Below are 21442 nucleotides of genomic sequence, written 5' to 3' on the forward strand. Positions count from 1 at the left end.
CAGCCTGGGCTACCAAGTGAGCTCCAGGAAAGGCGCAAAGCTACACAGAGAAACCCTGTCTCGAAAAAAACCAAAAAAAAAAAAAAAAAAAAAAAAAAAAAAAAAAAAAAAAAAAAAAAAAGAATGTTATAACTTGAACTAAATAAGGTAATTATTTAGATACATAATGTGTATTCTATTTAGTTAAAATTATACAAGCCACTATTGATATAGATCTAAGTCATGTATGTGGATCTATCTATCTATATATAGATATATATGTGTAAGTGTGTGTGTGTGGATTGCATATAAATGCATATATACATTTAGTATTTAAATAGCAACTGAATGTTTCTACATGCTACAGATATGACATAATATTTAAGGTAACATATTCATCAAATAATATAGACAAGTACAGTATCGAGTACTTCTTTTCCTTCCATGTCAGAGAATTCTTCCTGTAGAAAATGAAGGTGACTGTTGATACAGGACATTGGGACTACTGCATTAATATGTAACCCTAGAAATAGGTCATTAGCCTAGTGCTTGGCACAAAACATATTATATGAATGGATAGATGAATTTTAGTTATTTCATGAATGGGAAGGGGAGAAACGAAATACACAGTACATAAGGTAGGCGAGAACATGGTGTTTCCTGAACAGAACAATGAATTCCCTCTGTGGGCTTACTTAGCAGTGGGCTAACTGGAAGCTGGCTGGTGAAGAATTATTTTTGCTCCGTGGCCAGCTCATCTCCACCAAAGCCCCCTTTCCCTCGAGGCTCAGAAATCAATGCAGAAGAGGAGGCAGAAAGATTGCAAGAGCCAGAGGTGGTAGATGACACCAAGGAAACAGTGTCTCCCAGACACCATAGGACTGATGCACATAGGAACTCACAGAGACTGTGGGAACACACACAGGGCCTGCACAGGTTCAAGCCAGCCAGGTCCAGCACTGAAAGGGGGAAGTGGACACAGGCCCCCATCCCTAACAAGAAGCTATCTGCAACTAATACCTGATGGCAAAGGAAAAATCAGTTTTCTCCAATGGAGTCCCACCAAGTGTATTAGCCACACTTCATGGAAAGCCCCATGCCCAAGAATAGTTGCCCAACACAAAACCAACTCAACTGTATTTTTGTTTCATTTTGTTTGAGTAGTATTTTTTAATGTGTGTCTTTATTTCTTGTTTGTTGCTTTGTTTTTGTTTTTTATGGATTTTTTTTGAAAGAGAAAAAACATGAAATTGGGAGGGTAGGGATTCAGAGGGCATATGGAAGGAATCAGGGGAGGGGGGAAACATGATCCAAATATATTGTATGAAAAATGTTTCTCAATGAAACATTTGTGCCCAAAGACCTAATACAAATTGAGTAAGGAAAACTTTTGCTAATATTGTGTTAGATGTTAACTAAAAGTTTCATTACATTGGTCTTCGTTGAAGTTTTTTGTTTTGTTTTATTTTTGTTTTTGTTTGTTTGGGGTTTTTTTGTTGTTGTTGTTTTGTTTTGTTTTGTTTTAAGTGAGGAATCCACTTCATTTAAGATTTCGGAACAGTTTCCTTTCCTTTGAAAGATACACCATTTTCCCAGTCTATTGACTCCATGAAAATGGCCTCACTTGCCCCTACCATGTTTCTCACTTTAGATCGCAGCTTCTATGTCATTCAGAGAGCACCGCTGTAAAGCCTCCTCCTTCTCATTCCTATACTGTGAACTCCCGAGACTTGTGGAGTGCACACAGTGTCGAAATAACACCCTCACGTACAATGTCAGGTCCACATTCTGCCCTGAGATGCTCTACCCATCCAAGATTGGAAGCTGTGTACCCACAGCCCGGGGACTGGATGCAGGCCTTCCCGTCTTAATCACACAGCCACTGCATATGAGGAGGGAACCCAGGTTTAACAGCAGAAGAAAGAGAGCATTGTGCGCCTTCGATCAGCTTTGTATTAGAAGATTTTTTTATTTTAAAGGAAAATGACGTGAAGGGGAGAAACGGGATGAGAACAACAAACCAGCACATGCTCCCTATTCCAACATGATTCGGAGAAAATGACTGATCTGGGTTGGTCATGTTGCCAAAAGAAATGACTCAAGCGTTCCAAACCAGAAATGGAAATCAGAAGGATGCCTGAAGCCTGAAAGAAGAACAAATTGTCAAGATATGATTGACCGTATGGCTTCAAAATCAACCGTACCAAGGATGAGCTTGGAGAGTTGCCCAGAACAGAACTGAATGGTGATGTTCATTTCGGTCCTGACTGTTGAAATAAAATAAAAAGGTAGTGATTGTACTCCGTCAGATCTACAGATGTGCTAATGCTTTCCAATTTCCCCAACTGGGGATCTGGTGTCACTTGCCCTGTTTCTTGCTTCACCCATGAGTCTTACTGCAGCGTTGGATGCTTACGGACTGCCAGATTTTTGGCAAAGAAGTAGGCTCCAGGTGGAAGTGTCCTTCTCATACTGTGTGCATTACAGGTGGCTTGGAGAATGGCTTTTCGCCTTGGAAATAATTTCCGCATTTGGGCTTCAGCCTCAGAGAGTGTGCGTTGTGTATCTCTGTGCGGGCCTTTCCAGTGTAACTGTGGCTGGGCTGGGCTTATGAACCTGGCCACTTTTGAGTCTTAACAACACTTTCTGAGAATACCAGAGAAAGTCTCAGTTTCATGGGCAGAGGATTTGGACACTGGTCTTTTCCTCTTTTTAAGGTGGAAGTGTGTGTGTACATATGTGAGTGTGTGTCTGAGTGTGTGTGTGTGTGTGTGTGTGTGTGTGTGTGTGTGTGTGTGTGAGAGAGAGAGAGAGAGAGAGAGAGAGAGAGAGAGAGAGAGAGAGAGAGAGTGTGTATGCACCCATGCACATTCATGACTCCTCAATCACACTTCACCAGTTTCAGTAAAGAGGAGGAATGAGTTTGAGACACTTTCTCGTGCAGCTCAGGCTGGCCTGGAACTCACTATAATCTTAAACTTCTGATCCTCCTGCCTCCACTTCTCCAGGGCTGTGATTACAGGTTGTGCCTCCACACCCAGTTCATGGAGTGCTATGAATAAAAACCAGCTTTGTGCATAATAAGCAAGCACTCGTGGTGAATCAAACCCAGGACTTTGTACATGCCAGCTTTCTACCAATGTGCCCAGCCTTCTCTTCTTGTCTTTTGAGACAGGGTCCTTGACTGAACCTGGAACAAAGTCAGCTAGGCTGACTAGCCGTGGAGGCCCAGGAATCTGGCTGTTTCCTGCTCTCCAGAGCTGGGATTTCAGGCTTGCATGTGGGTGCTGGGAATCTGAGCTCTGATCTTCACACTTGCATGGCAGGTTCTCCATGAACTCAGCCATATCTCCAGCCCAAAGGCCGGATTATATTTTATTCACCATTTCCTTGCTTAATGGTTGCTTTCTAACAAACTTATCAGTTGAGTTTGATAGCAAGCTTTCTGGTACATGTGGTTTGTCTCTCTGCAAAGGTCAGTTGCGAGGTAGCTACACTGTTCTTCTTTCTCTTTTGGAGCCACAAAGACAGAAATGATCGTCATTGCTGTTCCTAACACAAAACCTGCTGAAAGCAACTCCGGAGATTTCTTAGCCTGATTGTTAAGAGTCCATCTTCACAGAACAAATAATTTTCCAACAAATGTTTTCTATATACTATATTTTAAAAAAATAACAATGAAACCAATGAGGTGGTGACTCAGGCAGAGAAAAGGAGGGTAGAGGGACACGTGGATTTTTTTCCACTCCTTAGTTTCTCCACCTGAGTCAGATTTTGAGAATGTTACACCCTGCCCTTTCTATTCACTGTCCAGCACTGTCTTCAGTTTTCAGTAGCTAACTTAAAACAAATGGGTGTTTTTCCATTTGCCTGAAAGGAAACGGTGTTATAAGATACACAGTTTAATTAAGGTCTACCTGGATGCTTGATCTCTTGATGTCTAAATTTTAGATTTTAAAATAGAGTAACCTAAAGTTGCCCCTCATAATGAGCAACAACAAGAAGGTGTCCTTGAAGGTTTAACTTGCTGTGTATGAACCACCAAACTACACACAAGCTAAGAATTCCACATCTCCGGTTTCCATGTAATCTGCGCCCTTCATTGGTTGTTTGGTGACCTTTTAGCCACCCATATGTTAAATTGTGTTGTACCTTATAGGAAGAAATGTGGGGTAAAATTACTTCATGGTTTTGGCACAAACATGTTTTAAATAAGCTATGTGTGATCTGTGTCTTTGAGAAGAACACGTGCAATTTAGTTTTTGATCTTCATTTTATAGATGTACATAAGTACTACAAGGCCTGTTTTGATTGTACGATTGAAAACAAATGTGGTCCAATTTTGTAGCACTGGGCATGTACCAGGTTTCCAAATAGCAGCTCTCATTTAGTATGTATCATACTAAGCACCATAAACTAATGGCTTTAGAGACCTGGTATGCCAATCCTTATGTTTACTATGACTTTGGTCTGCTAGTATTCCATGTTCCATGGTGGTCTCAGGCAGGATCTCTCACAGGCAGTCATGCTAATGGGGTAAGGTTGCAATGCATCATGGGTTCTCAGAAAGAAATAGCCTCACCCATTTCTTTTGCAATGACTCTAAGTCACTTTTTCCTAAATCTTTATTTAGCAACAACACTCGTATCTTTAGTATGAGTATTGCTTAAGAATTATAATTTGAAGAACTGAAGAATCACCAGAGGTTAGCAGTAATGACTAATCTTCCAGAAGACCTGTGTTTGATTCCCAGTACTCATGTGGTGGCTTACTACTGTCTGTCGCTCTAGTCCCGGGATATCTGATGCCCCCTTCTGGCCTCCTTGGGTACTACGCACAAGCATGGTGCACAGATGTACATGCAGATACAATAGCCATACACAAAGAACAAATTTCCTTAAAAGGAATTTAAAGTTTGAGATTTGTTTCACAAAAAAGAAAAAGACTGTTGCAAAATTGAATGATAGCAATATATGCACAAATACCTATGTGTATTTTTCAATGTGTGATGTGTGTGTGGTATGCGTGTGTATGCAGATGTGCACTCATGGAAACAAGAGAAGGATGTGGGGTGTTCTACTCTATCACTCTCCATCTTGTTACTTTGAGACAGGTTCTCCCTGGATGTGGAGATAGGCATGTGCCTATAACCTCAGCAACGCTCCTGTCTCCTCCTCCCTCACAGTTCTAGGGTCACAGGCACATATTGCCACACCTGGCTTTTATGTTAGTGTTGGGGATCCAAATTCAGGTTCATGGACAGCAAGCGCTCCAACCCACTGAGCCATTTCCCAGCCCATGCATGCATTTACTTTTTACAGAGTAGCTAATGCATGGGAAATATTCAACAGATTTCTAACATTTTGCTTACAATAATCCTAATGAAATCCCATTATAAATCCAAGTTCATATTTTTTTACACAAGATAAAGTCAGACTGACACCTCTTAGAAGTAACATTAGGAACAAAATGTGAGGGATGCCATATAGTTCATAATACACTTGTCTATATTTTTATTAAATTAATTCACTTTTTCCAGTCTTGTCATAGTTTCCCCCTCTCTCCTTCCTTTCCTCACAGTGTCTCCCTACAACCTCCACTCCCCCCATCCACCCCTCTTCTTTTTTCTTCAGAAAAGGGCAGGCCTCCCATGTTTATCAGCCAGCTACAGCGTATCAAACTCAAGTTGCGGTAAGACTAGGCACCTCCTCTCTCATTAAGGTTGGATGAGACAACTCAGTATGAGGAATAGGGTCCCAAAAGTCAGCAAAAGAGTCAGAGGCAGCCTCTACTCCCACTGTTAGGAGTCACACAAGAAGACCAAGCTACACAGCTGTTAACGTATGTGCAGAGGACCTAGGCTCTTTATTAGTACCATGCAGACTCTCTGGTTGGCAAGTCAGTCTCTCTGAGCCCCCATGAGCCCAGGTTAGTTGATTCTGTGGGTTTTTTTGTGTCGTCTTTGACCCCTCTGGTCCCCACAATTCTTCCTCCCCTTCTTTCCCAAGATTCTCTGAGCTCTGCCTAGTATTTGGCTGTAGGTCTTTGCATATGTTTCCATCAATTGCTGGGTGAAGCCTCCCTGATGACAGTTGGGCTAGGCACCCATCTTTAAGTATATCAGAACATCATTAGGAATCATTTCATTGACTTGTTTTTAATTGCTGATCATGTTCAGTTCTATCCTAGGTCTCCGGGCCTTTGGATCCTAGCCCTCAGGCAGTGTCAGGGGTGGGCTCTCTCTCATGATATGGGTATCAATCTGGACCAGTCATTGGTTGGCTACTCGCATAATTTCTGCGCCACCTTTACCCCAGCACATCTTGTATGCAGGACAAATTGTAGGTCCAAGGTTTTGCTGCTGAACTGGGTCCCAATCCCTCCAGTGGAAGTCTTACCTGTTACAGAAGGTGGCCAGTTCAAGCCCCACATCCCCCATTGATAGGAGTCTTAGCTAGGGTCACCCTCATAGATTCCTGGGAGTTTTCTTTGCACTATGTTTCTAGCTCATCCCAGAGATGACCCCTGATTTCAGTTGTCGCCCCAGCACTCTCTCCCTCCATCCTCCCTTCACCCAATCCTTCTGTTCCCATGACCACCCTCTATCAAAATACACACCCTGTTCACTTGTGCTGTCTATTCTCTTTCCCCTTCACAATGAGACTCAGGTGTCCCCCTTGAGGCCTCCCTGTAATTTTGATTCTCTGGGTCTGTGGATTGCAGCCTCGTGATCCTCTACTTTACAGCTAATACTCATGTATGAGTAAGTGCATACAATGTCTGTCTTTCTGGGTCTGGGTTACCTCACTCTGGATGATCTGTTCTAGTTCCAACCATTTTCATGCAAATTTCCTGGTGTCATTGTTTTTAACAGCTGAGTAATACTCCATTGTGTAAATGTATCTTCTGGTTATATGCCCAGGAGTGGAATAGCTGGATCTTGAGGTAGGTTGATTCCCAATTTTCCGAGAAACCACCAAATTTATTTCCAAAGTGGCTATACAAGTTTTCACACCCACCAGCAATGGAGGAGTGTTCCCCTTTCTCCACATCCTCACCAGCATGAGCTGCCACTTGTGTTTCCAATCTTAGTCATTCTGACAGATGCAAGGTGGAATCTCAGAGTCATTTTTATTTGCATTTGCCTAATGACTAATGATGTTAAACAATTCTTTAAGTGTTTCTCAGTCGTTTGAGATTCCTCTGTTTGAGAATTCTCTGTTTAGATCTGTACCCCATTTTTTAAACTGGATTATTTAGTTTGTTGATGTCTAGCTTCTTGAGTTCTTTATATATTTTGGCAATTGGCCCTCTGTCAGATGTGGGGATGATGAAGTTCTTTTCCCATTCTCTAGGCTGCTGTTTTGTCCTCTTTGCAACGTCCTTTGCCTTACAGAAGCTTTTCAGTTTCATGAGGTCCCATTTATTAATTGTTGAGCTTAGTGTCTGCACAATTGGTGTTCTATTCAGGAAGTTGTCTCCTGTGCCAATCTATTCAATGCTATTCCCCATTATCTCTTCTATCAAGTTCAATGTATCTGGTAAAGCTGCCAGAGTTGTGGGCCAGAATATGGGGCCTAGGGGATGGGGTACATGTTTAAATTTTTAAAAGTAAATTGTGTGTTTGTGGAGGGTTGTGGGGATGGGAGGAGGGTTGTCTGCATCATGGTATGAGCACATGAGTACAAGCACCCAAAGTGGCCAGGAGAGGGCATCAGGTTCCTTGGTGCTGGAGTTACAGGTGTTTGTAAGCCTCCTGACATGGTACTGGGAACCCAACTCTCTCTTCTTTTGCCACAGCAGATTGGCTTCCTCCAAATGACAGAAACACGGCTACTGCTGATAATCTGGTTTTGTATTCTGGAGCTTGAACCACGCCAAGCAAGACTGTGATTTTCAGTACCCATTCCTAAATCCTGGAGAAAAACTTAAACAGGTCTAGCTCGAGTCGCATTACAGAATTAGAATATGACTTGGGTCCACTTGAACAAGGTGTCTGACCAAGCCCTGCTTTCCCAGCTGTCTCATACTGTGTTAATAAATTGGTCGCTGTGATTTCAATAGACTGGGTGTGTGGCAATTCTCCACAGAAGCAGTGCTGCCATGACCACGGGTACTGTTGCATGGATATTCTGTGAAAACAATGTGGGAAAGTGTGTGATTCTAGAGTTCCATTTGCCACCCAAGGCTGCCTAGGATCCCTTAGAACTTCCAGTTAAAACTGCCCATGTATGTTATGAGGCTCAGGATGGTGAGACAAGGTCACTGTACATAAAAGGAGCTGAGCAGAGAGAGGAGAAGGAGGGTCCATCAATGAAGCATCACCAACATGAAGCAGAGGGCTCTGGACCTCCCAGTTCTTTGCAGATTAAACCCTTATGTTACTCCCAGCTGCCTCTCTGTTCCTTCCTGCCTTACACCTCTTTTTAATATTCCCTCCCATCACTTTTGAAATGAAGTCCTTGTGTTACTTATGAAACAATCCTCTTCCAGAGAATTCATGCTATATTTGAGACAAAAGTCTAAAGCAAGGCAAAATTTCTCCTGTTCTCTTGGTCTTTTCTTGGGGCTACAGAATGATTGAAAAAGACCAACTTTGAGAATCATCAAACTCACCCATTGCCAAACACATCTCATCTCTGGTACCCATGACAGGTGGACATTCAGATTGTTTGACCATATGTCAAAGTAGAACTCACCACTTTTCAGGAAAAGCTGTTCCATCTCTGGACAGTTGTGCCTATGAGAAGTGATTTCGATAAAAATCCAGCTGGCCAAAATCTGTCTTTCTTTGCTGCTTCCAGCTCTTAGTCCCAGTTCTCCCCCTGGAAACAGAGGATTCCAGTGTCTTCCCCACATGCACGCCTCTCAAGAGAACCATCATTCACAGCACTTCTGCCTAAGATTATTGGCTGCTTAGTATCTTTTCTTTCTAACTTCTCTCTGCTTCTGGTATATAGGCTGAGATCCCACCCGCCCCTGAAGGTGCTATTAACAATTTAGAAACACAAAGCAAACCTTTGCTCCTTTGAGCTTGCCGTTTAAGCCAATGAGTTGATAAAAGCAAGAGGTCACTGTGTTTGGGTGGGTAACACAAGGTCAGCTGGAGTAAGCTCTTAACTTTTTGGTCTAGAAACACGCAGAAAGCAGACCCAATGTGAGGAAGCTAGAGCAAAGCTTGGCTTCACTCAGAGGTGCTTCTGTCTCATGTCAAACGGACATCCTAAAACAGAGACATATTGAGTCTTGCCTGTCTTTGTAGCCACTATATCAAGAAGATGGATTACTTCAGAAAATGCAGCAAAATATTCTTTTTATATAATGGCAAGGTGGAAAAGAGATGTGGTAGGTGCATCGAGCTTCTTAGACAATAGAGCTTACAATTTTGACTCCTAGAACCCAATAAGAAAAAAAAAGTGTGGGTTTTAATTGATCAGAATCATTTGTCACTCATGCAAAATTTATTCTTGTCTAAATGTTTTCCCACAGTATCCTCAGTGTTGATATGGAAAGAGTCTAACTTTTCCTCTGCCAGTCTACATAACCTTAAACCTGGCCCTCCTCAATCTTCTTCCTCTTCCACTAAGGAACTTCAAAAGTATACATAACTAACTCGGGATGGGATGGGAGACCTAATCTCACAGACTCAGAACTAACTAATAAAGCCCAAATTAAAGGTTACGATGCCTTGCTGACTTCAAAAAGGTTCGATCTACTACAATTGGGTATAACCCTAATCTCATTTGGTTACCAAAACTGAGGAAATAAAAGACCTTAGATAACTTGAAGTAAACTACAACACAGAGAAAATAAAACTCCACTGAATGGAGAAGAGTCAAACTTGTCTGTGAGGTAGAGTTTGTGGCCATGTTTCTCAGTTTGCTTACAGGGCTCCAGGCTTAGACTCGCTCAGCTATCTTCTTAGTGTCGTAGCAATGATAGCCACAGGATTCTTATCTTCACTCTAGAACTGCAAACTTCAAAATTGGTATGCTAGATTAGATAGTCACTTTCTTTATTCATAAACAAAAGCAGAATTTTCTGATGTCAATTTCCTTACTTACATAGCAATATTTTCTTTCTCCAATAGGTTTTTTGGCTTTTACAAAGGAATTCTACCACCCATTTTAGCTGAAACACCAAAAAGAGCAGTCAAGGTAAGTACTGAATGCTTTCCCACCAAGTGTACACACAATATCAAGACACCCATAGTAATGAAGGGAGCACTAATATCACTTAATGTAAAACACTAAAAGTTTTAATGCAGAAATTGTAGCATAATCAATCTTTGTTATAATTAGACATGGTCAGTCTTTCAAATATACTTATTTGTGTGTAGTGCTTTTTTTTCAGGTAAAGGTACTTCTTTCTGATGAGGAAATTACAGAGAGAGAGAGAGAGAGAGAGAGAGAGAGAGAGAGAGAGAGAGAGAGAGAGAGAAAGCAGTGTCTGAGACTCAAGTAACTAAGTTGCAAAACCTACAAAATCATGTGGACCTTTTCTTAAGCAATTCAGAAATGTTCCTTTGGAGCAATGACTTAAAGAAAAAGAAGTAGAAATCACTCTTGAAATCATTTCTGTCCCATGAAGTATACTGTTTATTTGTGTATGATTCTTACATAATGTTTTTAACAAGTCAACTTTATTTCCCCCTTTAATATCTTCTGCTAAAATTCTCTGCTGGTGCTTACAAAGTTATTATTTCCATTTCTTTAATGTATGACTCTGTAGGTTTATGTACTACTCACTGGTGTTGAGTGTGTGTCCATGGATGTGTGCCAGACCCTCGAAGGATAAAAGACCTCCACACTGTTTCCCAGAGTGTTCTATCAGGCAAAAAATCCTAATTGCAGTAGCTCTAACTGGCATGGCCCTCCCACCCACCCCCATCTCTGACATCACCAAATATGGCTTTGCCTTTCTATAAAAAAAAATAACATAAACATAAATGTAAAGACTTCCTTCCAACTTTATGCCATTTATTTTAATGGCATAAGGCTTTTTCACATACTCAATTTCTATCCCCGATATTCCTGAAAGGCAAGAAGGAACAGCTTACATGCTGTTACTGAGTAAATTAAGGGAATGACTGGGTTTAAAAACATGATGAAATAACCAACATATATATACAAACATCAAACTTTTGCATTATGTCAAATAGTAACGTAATAGAATTTAAATTCAGGTCTCAAGTTCAGAAAAGAACACTTCAAAACATACTTTCTCTATAAACGTGTCTTCTTTGTTGCTGTACGTTTTGTGCTCTCATATTATTGCTTCAATACAAATTTCATTATAAGGATCTGAATCGCAGTAGAGGATCTGGAAAAAGTTCACCAAAGTACACAAAAGGGCTGAATTGAATTATGAGACGGCTTCACTTGATAAAAGATTGCCCAAGTAAACAAACAGAACAGAGTTCCTGTTCAAAAGGAAAGTCACTTCATCTCCCTGGAATAATATATTCATTTGTTCAGTGTTTTCCGTGTATAAATAAAGTAAATTGTAATTTGGCTTCTTCCTGCAGTCATTTCCCTTAATGCTATATATTGGAGACAATTTACACTTTAAGAGGATTAAGTTTTATCAATGTTGAACAATCCTTTACAAAAAAAAAAGGAAGAAGAAGAAAAAAAAAAAACCTCGAGCCTTACAAAACTGAGTTAGTCTCTAAAAAAATAAAATAGAGCAGTGCTCTGTGCCAGAACAATGGTTAACAGATGAACTGTTGGGCAACTGGATATGGTGGATGTGTCCCAGACATCTTGTTGCAAGTAGATTTTACCTTAAAACTGTTGAGACATATGGTAAGTACATTGGCTTTTTAAGTAGAACTTGTAGTTAAGTGTATCTTTGCCAGATGGATAACACTAGTTTTTCAACACAATTTATGAAAGCATTCATTTTATAGGTATTTATCTTAGGATTTGGGAAAAGCAACCATCTGATTGTAACGATTTCATACCTCATAAACTATCTCATTGTGTGTCATTGAAATTTACCTCTGAATAAAATATTCAGGAATGTTTCTCTGTGTGTGTGTGTGTGTGTGTGTGTGTGTGTGTGTGTGCGCACATAAGTGCACGTGCTTGTGTGCACACACCTACATGCATACATCATGTATATATGTTTTCCTTGGGATGGACACTTTAGTTACAATTGTTCCCATAATCAGAAACAGGCAATTTTATGCTTGTCTGTATTTTATTGTTTGAAATGAGGTTCATAATTAAAATAATAGTATTTCTTTTCAAAAATGAAGACAGAATCAAACTGCAATCAACAAACAGAAATGAAGACAAGACTCAGGCAGACACTGAGAGATGGGAGGCAACATATTCTGGGTTCTAGGGTCTGCTATTCAGCTTCCCAAGGCCAGAAATGCAATTGTTCTCTAGGTTCAAATTACCAGGACTCTTTACCCTGACCCAACTCATGAGCAGTTATAAGCATGTGAAGTCTGCATGTGCGCTACTGTGTATCTTCACCTCCTGTGGTGTCCACACATAGTTGATGCTCAAATGAGTAAATGAAACAGGAAGAAATTTATAAGAAAAAGAGTTCACATTTGGAGATAATCTCTTCCATTTATCCAAATCCCCACATTTCCTATTCAAGTATCTTGAAAGCCAAGACTTCCATTTCTGATGGAAATGGAGTAACAGCCATATTAACTCTCCTTCATGAGCAACATCGTGAACAGTAACAATAATGTACATGAAGCAGCAGTTTTGTTTAAAGATACTAGTATCACACAATGAAGGACGGCAACATCTGGGAGAGGGAAAACAAAGAAGATAAGCCTATGAATGCCCCCAATGAAAAGCCCTAAATAAGGCAGAACCCAGGAGACTCCTTGTAAAGATCAGACTCTAGGAAGAGTAAGGTTACTGGGACTGACAGGAGAGAAAGAGAGAGAGAGAGACAGACAGACAGACAGAGAGAGACAGATACAGATACAGTGACAGAGAGACAGAGAGAGATTTTCAGAGAAATCCCCTCTGGTATTCAGCAGTGTAAGCCTATGAGAGAACTCCTACCACCCAGAAAATAACCATTCCAGAGGACTAGAGGATGAGAGCTTGATAGTTCACAGCTAGGAGCAGTCCCTGTGCTTGCCAGTCAGTCTGGAGAGCCTCTGCTTCCAAAGGGCAGTGAGAAGAGTGCTCAGAGGGACCTTTCTGTAAGAGTAGAGATGAGTACTGTAGGGAGCACTTCTCAGCTCCCGTCTTAGAAGCAAGAGTTGAGTGGCTCATGCTCTCATACAGCTCCACTGCGTCCAAGGACAGAACATCTAGGGTGAGTTTTCTCAATAGGTCTTTTAATGAGCATGGTCTGAAAACAAAGAGAAAAATAAAGATAGGAAAATTAAAAAAAAAAAAGACTAGAATTGTCCCCAGGCATATGCTTGAAGATCCTCATAAGGGTTGATAGACTTGTGGGCTGAGTCTATGTCCCTAGACTTCTTCCTTGAAATCCCAGTTTTGTCTTTAATCCCTGAAATGACAGAAAGCCAGATAGGAAAAAAGATAAACAAACAGTGAACAAATGCATCTCACACAGTAAATTACTAAGGTAGTGAAGATTTCTATGAGGCCCATCATCTCCCAAAATATTCAGGACCCAACGCCAGTGTAGAGAATTGATTCCAAAATGGTATATGGGATAAGAAACCAACATAATGACTATAGTGAGCTGTGGCTCATGAGTACATCCTAACCCCTCTTTTTGTAAGAACTAGAGACTGAACACTAGGCATTCTATATGCCAGGAAAGCACACTACTACTGAGGGATAGCCACAGGCCATGCCCTCTCCTCTTGTCTGACAAAATTGTCATGTGGTTTCAGTAGAGTACTACATGCAAGATCTTAGCATGTTCCTGGACCACAGCAGACTTTCACGATTTCAACATCAGTGGTTCCTCTGTTAACATAAGTAAAGACACGAAATAGAAACAAATTTTCCTAAGTCTAAGTCTTGTGTCAGGGAATCCTAGTTGTATTTATTATTTCATGACAACGCTAATAGCTAAGGTTCTTGCAGTTGACGTTTGGACAGGTGAAGCAATGTTCTCATGCTTTCATGATGAAGTGGCATAGGCAGGCTTCAGATGTATACTGCTCACTTCAAAAGCCTGGCAAAGTGATGGTCTAAACACAATGATAGTGATAACAATCATTAAAAAAGAAGTGAATGTTCTTTAAAGCCTACTAGTAGAGCCAAGCAGGTAGCTCACACCTATAATCTCAACACTTAAAAGGCTGAGGAAGGAAGATTGTCATGTGTTCAAGTGCAATATAGACTACGAAAGTGAATTCTAGGTTAGCTTGGGTTATATAATGACTCTTTGACTCAAAGAAACAAACAAATACCTAGGACTTCTATTTTTCCCTCTGGAATGACTTCGAAGGCTTCTAATGGGTCTCTCACCAAAGCAGCAGTAGTGCCTACTGTGTGGGGTCAGGAAAGCAGCAGTGTGTGCTGTATTTGCTGTATTCTGAGTGTCTAGAATGAGAGGAATCTAATAAATATTTAGTAAGTGAATGAACAAATCCTTATTCTAGAAAAGTCTATATCAAAACTTCATCTAAAGTGTCATGGCGATGATCCCATTCTTTAAAAGAATAAGAAGAGTCAATCTGTCAGTAAATGATTCTTGGGCTACCTAAAGACTCCAGAGGCCATGTACACAAGAAACCACCTCTTTCTAACAAAGAGTATAACTAGTCCCCAAAACCCTATTTTTTCTTCACCTTGCCCTATTTTATTAAGCTATGAAGTAACAGCATGATTTACCATCCATTTCTTGGTTCTTGAGACTCAGACACTGCAGGTCCTAAGAGTACAACTTACTATCATTGATACTGGTAACTCAGAAACAAAATATCCTGCCCAAGCAGAGTTGTTTTCCAAAATATAGAACACAGGGAAAGAAAAAAAGAGAAATTTATTATATGAATGAATTATTTCATTTTGCCCTGAAAAAAAAATATGTTTGTGCAACTTACTATTGTCCTCTGAAGGTGTGAACAGCATCGCTATTGATCCCTGTTCTCCATTATCTTCAGATCCTAAAGGAGAGAACAAGGTTGAGAACCGTCTTTCTTTGGGGCAAGGGAGTGGGCTAGATACACTTGATGTGCCCTCCCCTAGTTTATCACAGCATCTTTGCATTCACTTAATGTTTAAACATTCCGTGGAGCTATCAGGAGAACAAGCATTGTATATGCAAGGCTGAGAAGTGGATGTCTTCTCCAACCGTGTTAGAAAATGGGGCATTTTCTTGGAAAGTGGTTCGTAGAAAAAAAAAAAAAAACATATAAGACCAAGGATTTCAGGTCTCTGGGCCTATAATTTTGAATCACTGCCATAAGAAAGAAGTCTATTGATGTCTGGGGAAACTGAAAACGGCCATGGTAAATGGGAGTTGTATGGTTCATTTACTGCTATAAGGGATTCCATCAGATTTTCTGTAAGTTATTATAACTACATTTGAAAAATGGGAATGTTAAAATGGCATCTTATAGCAACAGCCCCAGACAGGATTAAAAGCTATGTTAGATGGTTCATCATTTTTAAATGCTGATTAATGTAATGATTTACTGAAGGACTTTTGGCCAATTAGAGAGTTTGTTGCGGAAATTGTTATAAATCTCTAGGTTTGGTTTGGTTTCACAGTTTTCCACCTTTGAGCAGTACAAGAAATTGCTGGGATCTGTGTCACTATCACCGGGGCTGGTAAGTGAGAATATTTATTATACTTAAGTGTGTATGTTATTTCATAAAGCAAGATCCAGAAACAAAAACCCTTTTGATTCCCAAATCCCAGCTACTAAAATATGAATTTGAGTTATTCAATGTTCAGCTACTTGTTGAAAGCCATCTTCATAATAACTCACAATCTGGCTATTTTATAGCTCTCAGTGATGAATTTACGATAATAATGATATGTCAGGAAAAGGCCTCTATAAGATATGGTCAAGAACATAAAAATAAAGACTACATTCACCTTTGGAAACCAAGGCATGCATTTGTTTACATACACGCTGCACGTATCTATTTATGCAGAAGTCAATACGCCTGAGATTATTTCCTAACAGGTCAATTCCCCAGCTGTTGCTCAAGCTGTAGTATTTAAGTCCTATATTTATAGGACTTCAAGTCACTTGGGATAAAATCACTCTGTGGTCAGAGGCAGACTGAAGGGCCTTTTATTGGAATGAGTGTAAACAACTCAGCTGGGGAGAATACGGATCCTACAATGGCACAGCTCAGGTAGTTCACAGAGCTCACATGGTGAGTGGTCACTGTTGTGTGTCAGTCCTTCCTGCTTGGGGACTTTGCTCCTTTTTTTTTTTTTTTTTTTTTTTTTTTTTTTTTTTTTGGTATTTCAAGACAGGGTTTCTCTGTGTAGCTTTAGAGCCTGTCCTGGAACTCACTCTGTAGACCAGACTAGGCTCGAACTCACAGAGATCCGTCTGCCTCTGCCTCCTGAGTGCTGGGATTAAACGTGTGTGCCACCACCGACTGGCGACTTTGCTCCCTTTCGTAAAGCCAAGTTAAATTATATTGACCAAATGTGTGTGCACTGAGAGCCCCAGAGAGAGCAATTGCATGAACCTCCTTCTTCCAACCTGCAAAAGGAAACACGATACCGTGCATCATTGCTCTGCATGGCAATGTGTCGTCTATCCTCTAGGAAAATCCCTGCTTGGCTGCTGCGACCTCAAAATTCTATTCGGAAAAGCAGCATTTTTGCCTTCAGCTCTTTGATTATAAAACCACTGTAAGCTTAAAAAAAAAAGTGCATTGGGTACATCCAACCCACTGAGCCCCCAACTGGATCAGGCCCCCTGAACGGGTGAGACAGTCATTTGGCTTGATCTGTTTGGGAGGCAGCTGTGTGTTGGTGCTGGGTCCTGGGCTCGTTGCATGAGTTGGCTGTTTGAATCCTGGGACCTATGCAGGGACACTTGGCTCGGTCTGGGAGGGGGGGGACTGGTCCTGGCGGGACTGAGTCTACCAGGTCGATCCCGGTCCTCGGGGGAGACCGTGATCTGGAGGAGGTGGGAATGGGGGGTGGGGTGGGGGGAGGGGGGCGAGAGTGGGAGAACAGGGGAATCTGTGGCTATTATGTTGAACTGAATGATGTTGTAAAATAAATTTACTAAAAAAAAAAAAAGTGCATTGGGTACATCCAACCCACTGAGCATCACAGGTAAGTGTCAGCATATGCTATAAAGTATTGGTTGCTTACTTTCCTGAAGGAATAACCAGCTGAGAGCTATGGTATACTTCTTCTACCCAGCATCGTGAGCTCTTATGGCACTGTTGGCCTGGGAAAAGATACTTCAAATCAAAATGTGAAGTGTGCTTCATTTTTGACCATCATAAAGGCAAAATATATATATATAGATCAGAACACTGTGTATGAGGGATTATATATCCTTTCCTTGTAAAAAGTTTGTTTCAGAATGTGTTCTCTAACAGATTGTCAAAAAAGTCATTCTTATCCTCAACATTCTTACATGCCTACTTTCTAGAAAGGATCTTTTTAGATAAAGCTCCCAATCCAACCTCCTGACTCAACAGGGTGGCTGAGGCATGCTCTCATAGATAGGAGCAGTTATACCAGGAATCTCAGGTGGATAAGATTTTGTTTTAAATTCCATGGCTGGAGTGATGGAGGTTAATGCTTTGAATCCTAGCATTCAGGAGGCAGAGGCAGGAAAATGGATCTCTGTGAGTCAACCTGGTCTATGCAGTAATTTCTAGAACAGCTAGAGCTACATGGTTAAGACCCCGTCTCAAAAAAACGTGTGTGTGTCTCGGGGGCGGGGGGACTTTTCCATAGTATCTTCCTTTGGAAACATCTTGAGAAAAAGAAGATTAAAGACTTCCTAGTAGGAGTAAATAAAATATGGCCTCCAAAGGACTGGCTGGTTCTTTCAGAGCTGCACACGGGTACCATGCGAGACACGGCAAGTCTTTTGACTCATGATTTGAAATGGAAAAGTATTTGGCCACTCCATCCACTATAAATGAACTCATGCAAACCATATTCAGTCCTCTTCTCTTCTTGAGCTCATTTACTCCCGTTTCTTTTTGGATACAGTGAGGCATTTAGCCGTTAAATATGCCCTGGTGCTCACATGAAAGCCAGGGCTGGAAACCCGACAGCAAAGGCCCTGCCTCTGCAACAATCTAAGTAACATGATCTGCTGATATCTGATCAATTCTTTTGACAAGGGACTGCTGAACGCTAGTTCTGACAGCAGATGTAGCTGAGCTTTATAGAGGGACCAAAAAAAAAAAAAGTGAATTACTTGGAAGGTTGCATACAGTGAGTAATAAAACCCTAACATCTGGATTTTAGCTTTCCCAGTCAGAAGAGTTTGGGGCTGGTTTATTTTTCTCTCTCCCTGCTTACTGGACTCCATGATGGAAGTCTGAGATAAATGAGAAAATATTTGGTCAGTTACCCTAAACAAATTATGCTTAAAATTGTAATGAAGTGGGAGGAAGGGAAAGCATCATTAGCAATCCTTCTCTCCTAGAATCTGTGTGCAACTCCACTCTTCCTCCTTTTTCGTGGGAAACCAGGGCAGCCATGCTTGGAAAGTGATTTAAAAGGACATCCATGCATTACTTTGACCCTTGTCGAGAAACTCGACATTCCTCTCTCTGTTGTGCAGACGAGGGAACTGGCTTATCCCGAGTTCTAGGATGAGCGCATGGCCCCAGCAGCACAGATGGTGTCCGTGTGAGAGCCAGACGTTCCCCTCTCCCGACCACTGTCTCTCTGTGGATCTCACTTGGTAGGTGGGGTGTGGGCTACATTTCAACCTCCCCACGCTCCTGTTCCTCAGTCAACCCTGCCTCTACTTTAATAATACAGAACATTTCTTACTCCCATCTCTCTTATTTTTAAATTATCAGAAACACTAAATAAGGACCAGCTGAAGCCAGGTATGGTACATGCTTGTAATCCAAACACTTGGAAGCTTAAGGCAGGTGGATCACTGTGAGAGTGAAGGCCAACTTGGGCTATAAAGGCCTTGTCTCGGAGACTGGAAGGAAGGAATGAAGTGAAGAGAAGAAGATTTCTGTCTTCCCTGGAACTAGTTCAGCAGCAAGGGATTTTGGAGAGTGAAGGTTTTGCTTTTCTGCTGTGCACGCATATGTGCTTTAATTATTGTTGTGCTTATTTCTAGTGTACATTTTCTAGGAAACCTTTAGATTCGCTGTAGAAGAAAATTGTTGCTTCCTATTGCTAAAGTTCTTGTTTCCTTTTTTGTTCCTTTTTTTTTTTTTTTTTTGAGACAGGGTTTCTCTATGTAGTCCGGGCTGTCCTGGAACTCACTAGGTAGAACCAAGCTGGCCTCAAACTCAGAGAGTTCTGCCCTCCTCTGCCTCCCAAGTACTGGGATTAGGTTTCTATTGCTGACACTCAACCCATAGACGAAAAGAATCTGACATGCAACTGTCCTTTGGTCAATGTTCTAGATTTAGAGGAGCCCTTGAGAACAACTAGCCATTTCTCATCAAGGTGTTTAGTCGTCAGCTTTTAGGTACAAAAATAGAGCAATCACTCCTTTAAAAACAAAAGATAGCTGGGATGTAACTCAGTGATAGAGTTCTGCCTACTGTGTAAAAGGCCCTGGCTGTCATCCTCAGTGTTGGGAATAACAACAAAACAAAATAGAGAATGAATGAGAATAATTTTGTTTGTTAATAATCTTAAGCAGTGGTTCGAAGAACATGGCTATACATTTGAATGTTTCCAGTTATGTACCTGGGAGGTGACCTTATGTAAACATTTTATTTGTGGTTCTAGTCAATAAATACATTTAAGTAGATATTTTTAAATGGAGCTCTTCCTTTACAATTTAAACTCTTCCATTATATACTGTTTAACCAGTCAAACAGCCTCCCCTTTTGTTAAAGGAAAACATCATTGTTGATGGGGCTTTGACATTTTATTTTGAAAACATTAGGATGTGGTTTGTGGCTTCTGTAATTTCTTCTCCATGGATTGTCAGCATCTAATCAAGAATTCAAGCTGTTTAATAATGGTATATAGGGCACTTAGTAGGGTCCTTTGTTCTTGTCTTGACTTTGACTGTATTGTATAATGAACAGAATATTTAATCCAACACACATGATCAGTTGTTTTAAAGCATTGATTGACTTATTTTTCTAGACATTTGCCATTGCTGGACTTGGATCTGGACTAACAGAAGCCGTTGTGGTCAATCCTTTCGAAGTGGTAAAAGTTGGTTTGCAGGTCAATAGGAACACGTTTACAGAGGTAACTATTTAGTGTTTTCCTACTATTATGGAATATAAAAAATTGTGTGTGTGTGTCTGTGTGTGTACACAATTCATAAAATTATGAACCCAGACCTTAAGCACTAATAAAGTCACAGCAAAACATTCTTTAAAAAGTAGAATAAGAAAAAGTCAACTATCTCCTGCAAAATGTTAAAAATGCATTAAGATATGATAGATAAATAGGAGTACATATTTTTATTTTAGAGTGCTAATGAAACTTATAGTGACTCACTGGGGGTTTCCCCCCCAAAAAAATTTCTCTTCCACACTGCATGAGAAGATGCTGTAGCAAAACCACTGAGGTGATGGTATTATTGTACTTGTAGAAAGATGAAGTCATTTTTTTAAAAATTACCTCACTCCTTTCCCCACTCCACCCATCACCCTCCCCCAAAGTTTCTGATAATCTGTCAAAGTTGTCTTTGGGTTATATCTGAATGAGCAAGTCACAAAGACTGTGTGAAGACATCACCACTTGGAGAGTGATGGGTCTTGACATCTAATCACTGATACCCAATGTTCCACGTAGACAGCGTCTCTTGGTGTGTGCTGGCCTTCACTTCCTTCTAGCTGCCTAATAATTCCCTTGACACTGCCAAATCCAACTGTTCCTGATGGATCCTTTTGGATTCCAAACACAAGGCATGGGGAAAACAAGGGGATTAACATTCCAGGTCCTTTCCTAGCTTTTTAAGTGGGTAGCATGTGGTGTAAATTGGTCTGGAGTATCTGCTGACCTGGATACCCCTGCCTACTACTTAAGCAGCTGGGAATGGGTGGAGACCCCCTCATCCCCAGCCCACTTCCTGCCTGCTGATGTTGCCTGACAGCTTCTTGGGCAGGGTTTGGGAGAAGGGGGGCCCTACTCACCTGTCACTACCAAGACTTGAAGTCGGGGAGACTGGGGAGGTGTAGGGCTGCTGTAACAGATGGTATCTACTCAGGTGAAGTCAACTTGATTCAAAGAGATTGTTTTTTGAGTTGCAAAAGTTTGAACATCAGAAAGGGCTGGAAAAATCTCTGTATACCCCTAGATCTTTGTTTATGTTCTGTTACCCGGTCTTTCTAGCTTAAGAGAAAATGAAGGCGAGCAGTAGGAATAGAAAAGGAGAGAGGAACTTTTCAAA

General features: G+C 40.9%; 1 protein-coding gene across 5 annotated transcripts in view; it reads left to right on the forward strand.

Annotated features, from left to right (window-relative positions):
* Positions 1 to 21442, forward strand: part of Slc25a21 (solute carrier family 25 member 21) — a 487380-nt gene that overhangs the window by 424020 nt on the left and 41918 nt on the right. For 3 of the 5 annotated variants that reach the window (XM_042260592.2, XM_042260590.2, XM_006988937.4), the window contains 3 exons: positions 10070 to 10136; positions 15660 to 15719; positions 20185 to 20292. In XM_042260592.2, the coding sequence (XP_042116526.1) occupies positions 10070 to 10136; positions 15660 to 15719; positions 20185 to 20292 (235 nt within the window). Of the gene's footprint in view, positions 1 to 8174; positions 8356 to 10069; positions 10137 to 15659; positions 15720 to 20184; positions 20293 to 21442 lie in introns of those variants that run through there. The other 2 variants (XM_042260591.2, XM_076550619.1) reach the window with 2 other exon arrangements.

This window comes from Peromyscus maniculatus, chromosome 14 (genome assembly GCF_049852395.1).
Source record: "Peromyscus maniculatus bairdii isolate BWxNUB_F1_BW_parent chromosome 14, HU_Pman_BW_mat_3.1, whole genome shotgun sequence".
Taxonomy (NCBI): Eukaryota; Metazoa; Chordata; class Mammalia; order Rodentia; family Cricetidae; genus Peromyscus; species Peromyscus maniculatus.